The sequence below is a fragment of the Pholcus phalangioides genome, unplaced genomic scaffold (genome assembly GCF_987345545.1).
Source record: "Pholcus phalangioides strain wild (caught in Gottingen) unplaced genomic scaffold, Ppha-v1.0 ptg000039l_1, whole genome shotgun sequence".
NCBI classification, from domain to species: Eukaryota; Metazoa; Arthropoda; class Arachnida; order Araneae; family Pholcidae; genus Pholcus; species Pholcus phalangioides.
This window is the reverse complement of record NW_028301625.1, coordinates 25,114,767-25,127,890: the sequence shown is the minus strand read 5'-3', so window position 1 is coordinate 25,127,890 and position 13,124 is coordinate 25,114,767. Positions and strand designations below refer to the sequence as shown.

At 32.9% G+C, this 13,124-nt stretch overlaps 1 protein-coding gene across 11 annotated transcripts in view; it reads right to left on the bottom strand.

Moving 5' to 3' along the window:
* LOC149065751 (uncharacterized) overlaps window positions 1-13,124 on the bottom strand; it is a 112,706-nt gene that overhangs the window by 52,628 nt on the left and 46,954 nt on the right. Inside the window, exon 1 of one of the 11 annotated variants that reach the window (XM_089253833.1) lies at window positions 8,311-8,676. The exons of 7 other annotated variants lie outside the window; for them this stretch is intronic. In XM_089253833.1, coding sequence (XP_089109959.1) covers window positions 8,311-8,362 — 52 coding nt within the window. In that variant the 5' untranslated portion in view covers window positions 8,363-8,676. Of the gene's footprint in view, window positions 1-8,310; window positions 8,677-13,124 lie in introns of those variants that run through there. 3 more of the 11 variants (XM_089253828.1, XM_089253834.1, XM_089253832.1) reach the window with 3 other exon arrangements.

The following is a 13,124-nucleotide window of genomic DNA, read 5'->3' as shown; positions in this document are numbered from 1 at the left end:
GGAGGAGACCCGTTCAGAAAGTTTTCTTTTTTTTTTATCTTCATCGATCCAATGTAAGATCACTTGAACTTCATAAAACTTCATCTTAAAATTTTCTCTTTCACTTCTTTTCTGAAACGCATTAATGGCCGTGAACATCACATATTTCTTTTCCAAAAAAATTGGTATGAGATAACTATATACTTGACAGAAAAGGGTTAAAAATGTTTTTCAGCACAAGTTTCAGGCCAATTTAACATTGATATTTTTTTGTAGATACAGCAAAAAAATTTTTATTTCGATATGAGGTGCGATTATGTTGCTTCTCTAGTAAGCTTAAATTTGCATACCATTTGAGCTAAAAATTTATTGGTCTCACAAATTTTGTGTTATTTGATGTTCCCCTCAAACATTGTCCCCATTGGGAAACGGAGTTTCTCCTCTCTTGTGCAGAAATTGTACGTACTGATTTAAATTTTTAGTAAATTAAAAAGCCAATAATAAAATAATTGGATGAAGATGGACCAAATAGGATCCCTAGTCACGGGGTAGGCAAACGCATATTAATAAAAAATGTGAAATGACATAATTGGGAGTGACGAATAAGGAGGATAAACACCAAAACATTGACCACTGTTGGTATGCAGTTCGCTTTTGCTTTTATTTCCTTTTTAATCTCACACGTTGAGCATGAATAGTTCAAGAACGGATATTGAACAATTTTTTCGGAAATTTAAAAATTATAATCAAACGCTCCAACTCTTGTAAGAAATAATTGCTATGAAATATATGATTAAAGGTACGTGAAAAATGCTAAGAAATGCTTCGCATCATTTTTTTTTATGTTTCCACATTGTGAAGAACTCATGGAAAAACATCCCCCTCCCATACCTTTTAAGAAATTACATAGACGTTTAAAAAAATCAAATGCATTTTTTAGCACTCTTATACGTGTGTTATGATACGGTAAACGGATCGATTCAGAATCTAAAATAAATGCATCCCACAAATAACCTCCATAATGAAAAATTTGCAAAAACGAATCATTTGTATGATCAAAAGCAAGATCTGAATCTATTGTGAAACTTATTTGTTTGGGTTATTGTCACGATTCAGCTAACAAACTGGCGATGCAGTTCCTAATAATTCCATATATTATACTAATAAGTATAATGTATTCATTCCACCATGTTAGATTTACTCTATCATTTCTCACACTACTAAAATCAGTTGGTTATAGATGAGGTATGAGAGCCTGAAATAATATTATAATAAGATTAGGCTAGCATTCTACGCTTTCTCTCGAAATGGTATAATTATAGTGAGCGGAACGACATAAGAAGAATTGATTTTTTATCTTAAATTCTATTGTGAAACAATGTCATAAGTAGTTGCGTCTTTTTTTAAAGCAGTTTATTTATGAATAAACTATGTACACACATACAATGCTCTTACTTTAGTGGCAACGATCGTGAGACATCAAATTGCTTAATTTTCATCCTAATTCTCTTATACGCTATATTTTAGATGCTGACTCTCCATCTTTTAAGCACTAATATAGCTTATACAGAAATAACTTTTATAAACAATGGAACGTTTGACGGGACAACACTGAGATAACTTAGAATTACAATCACCATATCTTATGGAACTGCAAGTTTTTATTTCCTAGATATAAATGTTATCTTTTAGCATACGTTTTTCGTACAAAAGTTGACTGATTAAATGAATGTACCAATAATATAATGTTTATATATGATAACCAGGAAAGTAGTTCAAATAATCTGTGATGTTCCTTTGCATAAAAATATTTATGAACCTAATACACAGTAGAGTCTCAAAAGTCTGAAGTTCCAGGTAATCTGAGGTGTGCGCTAGAACTTTTCGAAATTAAATTCTCAATTCTCTTTACATATTTCTTTCGTTTGATTCTTCCAACGAATGCGAGTAATTTCAGTTTAAAGGGTCTTTGATCCCTACGTTGGAGTGTTCGGTGGACCTCCCCCCCCCCCCCCCCGATGCCAGAATTTTCCAAACAGGTCGTTCTATAGTAAATTTATAGTGTAAAAATATATTCATATTGGACCCCAGGGATGTAATATGTCAGCCTTCTTTATAAAGAGGCCATTGGTCTTGACAGATCTAATCCTACTGAACTAAGACAGTGGTTCTCAAAGTGTGCATCGCGGCTTCTGGGGGGGGGGTCACCAACCTGTAGGGACTTCAACAGCTTACATACCGCGGGCTATATTTGACGTTCTATCTAGGCCAGCGGGTCACTAAACTTACTTACTAACCGAAACGGCGACCCAATCCATATTCCGAAGAATTTCTAACCGATAGGTCACCACCGGGGTAAGGTCACTAAGGAGGTAGGATCTACTGCACACGTTATCAAAGAGCTCAACGGGCCACAAGTATCCCATGAGTCATACGTTGAAGATCCTTGATGTAATAATTCCTATCTATTCAGTGCTTTGAAGTGATTCATAGACTATTCTGGGATGCCGTGGATAAATGATGACAAGGCTAAGGAAGTCGTGGATGGAAAGGGTTAGAGAACCATTAAATTAAGAACAAAATCGGTGGGAATAAATAGTAAGTACGATACGTAAGTCTAAGCGCCTGAGTGGCGTGGTGGTAAGATGCTCGTCAAGTCCCAGGTTCGAACCACGGAACGAATATAGATAAGATATGCTTTGGTGCCTTTTTATTTCCAACCAAACTCGCTAATGGCAGTGAATTGCGATATGACCGGAGTTTATGTTTGGTAAAGTAAAAGTCGATTTCTATTGTTTTTTGTATAATCCGAGTTGGTCTTGGTTCCTTTCGCCTCGGATTATCGAGACTTTACTGTAATTTATTCGGATGTTCTGATTTTATGAAACAAAAGGACAAAACTAATGTTATATTTTGGGACGTTCAATCCACTTGTTCAATAAGAGAATTGTTTTCCACAAAATATGGTCGAGAAGAATCTTGGAGAGAACTTTAAATCTAAAATTTCAGACATATTAAGTTTTTTAATTCGAGCATTTAAAGGCCTGCGTTTTTTTTATAACCTCTTTTTGGTTTTGTTTTTAAGTAATCAAAATCAGCAGATCAACTGCTTTATTGCCTTAATTGATAACTTTTTTATCTTGCATTTTTTCGATAGACGCATTCATTTGATCATTTAGGCATGGGTGTCTTTGGTATATAGTAATTGACGACGAGACTTGTCTATGAAAATCCCGGCACGGGACAGAGAACTTTTGCGCAAACGCATAACTTCAAGATTGAGTGAATCGATAAACTTGGGCGTTACCTTGTAAGTGGTCTCTTGCTTTTTTTGGAAAAAAATAACTTTGGTGACTTATGCAGAAACCCAGCCAAAGACATCTGCAGATAAAGAGAGCATTTACTGTAAGACTGACGCCGATTCATAGTTAGTAAAATGTATTTATTCTGTTCGCGTATTCTGTGCGATGTTCAACCAAGACATCGAAGCCAGGTTTCTTATGCAGCACGGAGTAGACATCTGCAAGACACGATTTAAACATGAATATTTAATTCTTAATGCTGCCCTTTGCAACTGTTTACTCTATCTCACAATTCCTACTTTCGAAAGCAAATTGAACTCATTTCAAATACCCAGATTGCGTATAAAATATTGAGACAAAACGTTTTATTTCATATTGACTCAAAATATTAATAAAACTCTTATTCTATCAAAGAAAATTGATTAGATAAGCGAGAGGATTTCGTCATATCCTTTTGGCATAAATCAACTGTATTCTATTCACACGCATTTTTGGTCAAGTCTCTTTAAAAAATCGCTTTTAATTTGAAAATAATAGATCAAAGTAACCTTCGAAAAAGACGAAATATGCGCATTTTAGAAGAGAGAAAATGAAAACTGTGTATGAATATTGTATTACATCTGTATGATACATACAGAAATAATACAATATGACAGATCACTTTATATGGTAGGTAACAGCGATGTATAATGTCATTCAGCGTACAATATAATGCAGTTGAATGAAAAACGCTAACGCGAAAGTGTTTCTTTTTTTACCGAAGTTATATTAAAAAGCATAGGAGAGAGATAAGCAGGTTTTTATGTGATACACTCTACATAAAAATATACATACAGACATCCGCTTAAATGTGGACTCGCAGCATCGTAAAAAAAACTGTAATCTTGAGTCGAAACAATACTGACAATGACTCAGCGATGAAAACAAGCTCATTCACAAGTTCGCATGGCCATGGTGTCTGGACTTACCATTATTATGATTTCGGATACCGCGTTTTTCATCTGCTTCGCGTTTCGCTAGTAAAATCGGTATAAAATACAGTATAGTACTGTATCAAGAGCTCGCGGTTATGAAATTAATTCAAAACATGAAAACGAAAGATTTACTCTTTTATTAATTATTTTATTAACTTTATTATTACTCTTTTATTAACTTTTACATTTAATGCACAATACGGGTAAGTCTATTGCTTTTTTACAGAACCAACAAAAAATCACCCACGAAAGTGTTCCAAAATTTTTTTATTGTGATCAATTGGTGAACTACTTTCTCTTAACTATGTCATTTCTGAAACATAGAGTATTCATAAAAGAGTATGCTAAAATCAAAAGACAAAAATCATTCCTGAGACAACAGGCACTCATAATCTATATCCAGACCAGGGGTAGATAAATCCATAGTTGGCGTACAAATCATTCGAACATAAGGCGATTATTTGGAAATATTTATTTTTGAATCGGCGTTCAGCTGTAAATCAAATACTTTAAATTCAGAAATCAGCATACCACAAGGCTAAAAAACATAGCAAAAAATACTACCTTTACTAAAAATAACAATATTTACATAAAATGAGCCGGTAATAAATTTTTTAGTATGAGCAATTTTGAAGTTCAAATTTGTAATTTCTCTAAGGTCTAGAAACTTTTCCTAGCTACGAAGAGTCAAAAATAATGCCGGGTTATATGATGAATGATATACTTTTCTCATGACCTCAGATGTGAAAAATGACGTAAGTATTTGTTTTCTCGCGCAAAATTTGACAATATTATTTTGATTGTTTGCATGTACGTATTTCTGTTGTGTGCAAATAACGCTTCTTTTTTTGTTGATTTTTTTCTATTTGCTGACACTCCTGTTTAACAAGAAGCACTGGACCAAAACATACAGGAATCAGATCACGCTTCCAGAAGTAACAGCGTGACGCTTGAAAAATGGCAATTTTCATTGGAACAGTCGGGAAGACATAAACTTTCCAGTGAGTGAATCTTATCAGGCTGAGTTGTGGAAACACACACACACAAAATCAAATATTCTCGGTCGTACGATGGTTATTCAGTAGTATATAGGACAGAGAGCAACCATCAGTCAGACGAAGGGATACTTGTGTAGAACTTCAATATTTATGGGGAAATGTGTGTGTCACAATATTTTAACATTATTAGATTTTACAATGCTTTCACATAAAAATAAACTCCTAGCCTTCATAACAGCATGTGGATGCATTTCTAAAATATTAAAATACATTTTAAAGAATAATTTTTTAATCAATAAGCATATAAAATTTTTCTCTGAATCTTTCTATTTTAGCATATTTGATGTGCCTTACCTATTCACTCTTTCGAAGATTAAAAAGATCATTGAAAATTTTATGGAAATTTAATTATCTCCGATCTCAAAGTACATTTTCAGAATAAGATCGTATTTTTCTATAAAATATGAATATCTAATGTAGTTATTATTCGTTGTAAATGATGGAGAAGGAACCACGTTTCAATGTTTTATTTAATCTATTTTTCGGTCTCACCTAATCTTAACAAAATTAGCATAATTTTAAACTTTTCCCATCAAATAAACTGTATAATAAATACTTTTGAAAAAGAAAAGAATTCCAAGTTTTCGAGGGAAAAGCTTAAATAAGCTTCATTGATTTTCCCACATTCGGTGAAATCGAACACCCAATCAAACCGAACGGTTCAAATGTGGAACATTAAATTGATTGATGGAAAGAGTCAGGATCGATTTTTTTATACAAATCTGCAACAATGACCTCTATCTTATAAAGCTCAAGATCATGAAATGAAAAGAAATGGTTTAATTCAATAAATCTTCAAGTTTTTTTTCTTTTTATAGAAGAAATTCAGGTGAAAGCTATACTAATGTCAGCTATTAAACCGATAAGCATCGTATCAGACAAGAATAATAGCAAGTACGTAATGGTTTTGGTAGACTGTGGAGGGCTATGTAGCAAAACAGAGTATCCGTGACGAAACCATTGATATCAACAAGATCATCCCATGTTCAAGAAAAGTGATGCTGATAATCTTGAGAAAGATTCCTCCTTGGGGAAATTGATAAAACCGACACTACCAATTGTGTCGCATTGTCTAAAGGATCAATAAACCGTGACGGGTTTAAAATGTGGTAAGAATATGTGAATAACAAAATGTATTACACCGGTAACTTTTACTCCACCACTGCATGAACAAGCAAAAAGAAAAAAGAATATTTTCAATTACAAATATTTTGTCATGTTTGTTAAGTGATAAGTTTTCAACTCCTAATCTACGGATACTGTCGACATGATATACATGATGGACTACGGGTATTTGAATACCAAATATTCAAATAATTATTAATTTTGCATATATAGGCCTATATGTGCACTTAAAAACTCCGTGTGTAATGTAAATATATATTAGATATTCACTGAAATAGATTATTTATTTTTCGAAAAATAAAGTTGAAGAGGATATTGTTCGAATCGGCGTTCATCAATATATTATATAAATTCAATATTTATAAAAGGGAAAAAAGTTCGAATTTTTTAACACGGGTTTTTCTTGAAAAACTTTATCACAATTTTTTAAAATAAATTTCTTTTTTTTTTTTTTTTAAATTGTAATAAATTTTATTTAAATTTTTTTTTAGAAAAATAATTTTTTTTAAATTGTTAAATAAATTTCATTTTTTATAAAAAAAATTAAATAAATTTTATTTTTTATAAAAAAAAATTAAATAAATTTTATTTTTTATAAAAAAAATTAAATAAATTTTATTTTTTATAAAAAAAATTAAATAAATTTTATTTATGTTGTAGAAACTGTTTTTTCTTAACAAATTTTGTTTGTTTTTTTATTTAAAAAACATTTCAACGAATTTTCTTCTTCCATACCATAGTTGTTTTATAACAATCAGAGATAATATACTCTTGCTAATAAAATATTATCCACAAGTTTTCCGTATGATTTTTTGATTTAAATTTTCGGAGAATTAAAAAAAAAAGAGAAGAGATTCCAAAATTACGAACATTTAACTGCATAAGCTACACTACCTTACTTTTAAAATATATATAAATTTCTGGTGATTGAGTAATAGACATTAGATTTATGCATTTAAAACACGTGGCTGTGTACATACGATCATAAAAAGAGTGGTCTTTGTGTTTGTATTATATAAATATTGTATTCAAATGAAACCATTTACAAAATAGGCATAAAAAAATAGTTAATTTCATAATTTTCTTGTAGAAATGAACATAAAATGAAAATGAAAATTACAGCCACATGATATCATGTGGCTGTCAAAACTCATATGAGTTTGTCAATGAGGCTCAACTCATATGAGGCTGATGAGTTTTGATGAGTTAATAAGAATACCTTAGCCAAATATTGAATTATCGCATTGATATCTGGCGGGTATGTCGTGAAAGCATTTGAGTTTTGGTTTTGTTATTTTTTCAAGCTTGTATTAAAAATTTATAACTTCATTTTGAATGCGGTTGGGTTAAGAGAGGAATTATTTATTAATGTGAAATACTTAAATAGTTAATTGAAATTGTGGGACACAACATAAATGTTTCAGAGATTTTTTTTCTCAATGAGTATATGTTTGTTTTATTTTATTTTAATATACAGTATATGCGTGACCCGGCATCACGACAGGTGCGCAAAGAACATTACAATTTCTTCTAAAAAAACTAGTTTCGTGTAAGTAATTTTATTATTTATTTTTTTTTTTTGTGTGTAATATTATTTTTATTGTATATAATTTTTAAATTACCTGTTTATTTTTTGTCCACCCTAACATTCCGTTTTACAATCCGGCGGCACTTGTTTTAAAGCATAACTCTCTTAAAAACGAAAATGCCCATGCGAGGTGGAAATACTGTTGGTAACTGAATGTTTACATGAAGTGAGTCATGTGAAAAAATCTATAAAAAGAGATTGGGGACCGTTAGTAGATCTGGCGCGCCACGAGTTGGAAAAATAAAAATAAACGTGTAATTATATATATAATAAAGTGTTATTACCCCTGCTGTTAGTATCCACTCCATTGAGAATATGGCACACGGAACACAACATGATACGACACTGCTAAGAACACGGGCCCATCATCAACATCACCAGTGTTATAACAGAAAAGTGTGAAGAACGAAACTAAGAGAGAAAATGTTTTTCGGTGTGGACTTGAATAGCACAAGCAAAATAAACGCTCTTGGAACAATACTCGCTGCACACACAAAATCCAGTCGACAACCTGCTGTTGAAGTAGCCAGCAGCAGCAACATCAAACTCACTCACTCACTCACTCATCCTCCAAACGAAAAACTAAGGGAAAATTTTTCATTGCTATAGGGATATTTCCGACGGCGGATAGGGATAATAAATGGTGGCTTATTCATGCTGCCGTAGTTCCCGCTCTTTGCTGGTCATGACGACCGATACAGCCGCGTCGTCTGCTTTTTTTTTTTTTTTTCTTTCTCTTCCCCCCGTTTTTTTTTTTTGTCTTTTTTTACTGTTAACTCGCACGTGACGAAGATTTGCCATTTTCATATCCTGTGATGCCTCGGCTAACGAAGATAATTCGTTCCGACATTACATTCGTAAGCCGAAATCTTCGTTAGCCGAAACGCGATTTCCCATAGGTTTCTATTAAAAATTGTTTAAGGCAAAGGTGTCAATCTCTTTTGAAGAGGGTGGACCACTTCATTGGTTTGAAAACGTGTCATGGGCCACATAAGTGATATGTAAATGATGCGGGCCACTCAAGTGATCTGTAAATGGGCCACGGGCCACTCAAGTGGTCGGTGAATGTGCCTTGGGTCACTTGAGTGGTCTGGGGTTGTGTTGCGGGTCACTTAAGTTGTCTGTGAATATGCAGCGGGTCAATTAAATGATCTGCAAATGTGCCGTGGATAACATAAGTGGTCTAGGAATGTGCCGTGGGTCACTTGAATAATCTGGAAATGTGCTGTGGATCACTTGAATGATCTGTAAATGTGCCGTCGGTTACTTGAAGAATTTGTTTATGTGCTGCTTGGTCATTTTGACAAAATTAAGTTTGAGATCGCGAGCCACATCAGATACTCCGAGGGCCACATTTGGCTCGTGGGCCATGGGTTGGGCATGTATGGTTTAAGGCGACTGCCTACCTTCGGGGTACTTTTTTTAATGTCATTTTGAATGTGGTTTTAGTTTGGATATGGTATAAAATTAAAAAAAATAAATGTAATTGATGAACATTTTGGCAAAAAAGTTATTGCCAGTTTTATGTGTAAAATGAGCATATTTTCAATACTTCTGCTAGACATTGTACACTAAAAACTGCTGCTTGTATCAACATGTTCTTCACATAGATTATTTCTCTGGCAATGAAATAAAAGTTTTAGAGTGCTGTGGAAACTTTGACATATGAGTGTTTGCGAGAAAAAATACGCATTATTCGTTAAAAATACTTGATATTCTCAATTCAAAATCATGTAAATCAAAAAGTTTCAAACATATCTCTTAGATTTTAGTTCATTGCACAGCCAAAGCTGTTAAAAATACAGTTAAAAAGTTTCATAGTTATGTTTTACAAAATGCTTGAGAAAAAAAGTTTTTCGTGAAAAAACAGTTTTCATTCAACATTCTTAAAAAACAGTTTTTATGAAAATTACCCACAAAAAGACTTCCCCTCGATTCTTCTTACACTATCAATAACTCCTTAATCACCGAAGTTTCTAATTATAAATATCTGGGTGTAATTATTTCCGCCGACCTCCATTGGAATCTCCATGTTGATTACGTCTTTCATTAAGTGTCTCTAAAAACTCTTTTTTTTTTTTTTTCGTCGGAACCTCAAAAACTCCTCACCTCAGACATCTCTGCTTCCAAACCTACATCCTTCCTGTACTCTCATATGCCTGTGAAATCTGGGACCCCCCATACTCTCTCCAATATAGACTAATTAGAATCTATTCAAAATAAATCCGCCCGCTTCATTCTTAACTGTTGGTCATCCTCTGCCTCCGTCACTGAACTCAAGTGCCAGCTCAATATGCAACCGCTTTTTACCCGTATAGATATATATCTCTCGATTTTCTTTCCTTTTCAAAATTCTTCACGGCCATTTTCATATTGGCACATAAAATTTTCTAACTCCAGCTTCATACTTTTCAAAAAGAATTAACCATTCACAAAAATTGAAACCTATCTTTGCATCCACAGATTGTTTCAAATTCAGTTTCTTTCCTCGAACAATAACCGACTGGAACAACCTCCCGTCAAACATTATTGATTGTACAACAGTTTCCGATTTCCTTTGTAACATCAATCGTCTCTGTCAAACTTCACCGCCGCATTCCCTTGTATAAGCCTCAGCCAACCAATATTGAATAAATAAATAAGTGAAAAAGCAAAAAAAAAAAAAAAAAAAAAAAAAAAAACGCAAATCTTCAGAAAATGCATTCAAAAATTTTATTTTCAGACTAAGAGCATTAAATTCGTTTTACTTAATTGGCAATAACTTTGCTTCTAGTTATTGTAGAGGTAAAAATGAAAAAAATTTAAATTCTAGACTAGCTGCGATTTCAAATAAATACATATCAATTTAAATTTTTTTTGTGAAATTCGTCATTTGAAAAGAGGCAGTCGCCTTTCGTTCCAGATACTGCCCAAAATTTAAAGATAAGTCTTGTAAAACACTGAAGAAGCACAGTGGAAAGAAAACAAAAACTTGTCAATGATTGAAACTGACTAAAGTCCGGATTATGAGATATTACCTAAAATCGGATATATAAGAATTTACAAAGAGATGAGGAATTGAATATCTTTTCATACCCCATTTCTGTTGTAGTCACCATTCATTTGTTATTTGATCAACTCATTTCTGTGTCTCATACACGCAGATGGAAAAAGACAATACCTTAGATGTACACACCGTTCAGTTTGATGCTAAGAGTCTTACACTGAAAGAACGCGTGTCCAGACCATTCAGGATATAAAAAAAAAATTACCGTGTTAATTGAAAACATTCGAGACACTAGGCATTCCTTTCTTTCTAGGCATTCTCTCTTAGCTTAATCTTTTATTTCACGTAAAATGATTCGAAATAAGTTATAAAAAAGAAGTGGAGATACATCTAGAAAGTAATTATGAGGTGTATGTGAATTAATCAGACTCGAGCGAGCGTAATTCTGATTATGATGAATTTCAGCGCACAACGCGGCTGTGTCAGGTTAGCATGTGCATCCATATTAATAAAAATGTTCGTTAGTCGAGGTAGTAAAATCACTGAAATAATCTTCGTTAGCCAAAACATTCGTAAGCCGAGGCGTTCGTTAGCCAATGTATCACTGTAAATCACTGTGTGTGTGTGTGGTCCCCTCTTGCCTCCAAACCCACTTGCACCTTTAAACTTTAAATTATTGATTTTCCGATTAAGTTTTATTCCCCCAACGACCATACTGCAGCAAGATGAAAATGTTAACATATTGTATCAGGGAACGCTTAAGTATTATTACGCTGCCCCGTACAGTCATCGATCATCAGACACTTGTGGTGGTTTGAGGGAGAGGGGTCCCGTGACTTCTTTCAGTATTCTGATTATAAAAAGATTAATGATACATTTCCATGGATGGGATATATTTTCCATATTGGGATACACTGTCGTTTTAATACTTTGATATTGAATGTATTTAATGCGACGTATTGTCTTTTGTGGAAACGATGGTGAATTTTAAACATTTTGTACTTTTATACCTTATATCAAAGAAGCATTGAGGTTTTATTCAATTCATTCAAGTGAAGAATATTTTTTTTTAGTTTCAATCTTTTTATCGAAAAGATGGTTGCGGAGAGAACAAATTCTATAATACTGTATACATTATATTTTTATTTTATTCTTCTCTTAAATATAATTAATTTCTTCCGATGTGTTGACTTTTTCTGCTTCGTGAAACAAATTGTACTCGATACATAGATAAGATTTCTAATGCATCTGTCAAATTATGACTTTGTTTTACAAAAGTCAAAAATATTACAAGACACGATATTTGTCACCACTTGAGCACTCGAACCGAATACATCACGAATCGAGAGTCAGTCAAGAACTACTTTAGAAAGTTCAACTGTGTAATAATAAGAAAAATTGATTTGGACAAAAAATCTTTTGATGTGAAAATAGTCACTAAGCTATAAAATTCTTATTAAATGTAATAACATCAACTGCAAGTATACTGTATATTATACATATAATACAAAATTATACAGTATTTTTTAAATTACATTATTTTTGTTATTTCATCACATGATTGCATTGAACAGGATCTCGATTTTTCACCACATCATCAAACTTCTGATATCACAAAAAAAAAACCTTCCTGTGTTGGCAACTACACCAAGAAATCGGGGTGAGAGAATGCATTATTATAATTACAAAATATGATATAGATCTACTATGTTAGTATCAGTACATCCCTACATTATTAGTCAATGGCTCCGATCCAAGATCGAGCAATTAAGCAAATGAACAACGCTTTCTACGAACAATTTTTCACTCATATTTTGCACACTTCTTATTTCATTATCATAAGATACCTTATGGATTTGTGACTGATTATTTGATTTATTTATTTTCGGTTGCCATTCTCGTATATGATTATCGAATTGGATTTGAGTCCGGTAAGCTTTCGATTTGCGGACTATTTGGTTTACGAACAACATTAGAGATGATTCGGTTCAAGAACTAGTCTTGATTTACGAACACTCAAACAATCAAAAAGCAAGTCTTGCGGACACGTTGATGAACTAAATCCCGAAGGAAGCATAATTTGGAAGCTTGGGGCTACATGGCTATTTTTAA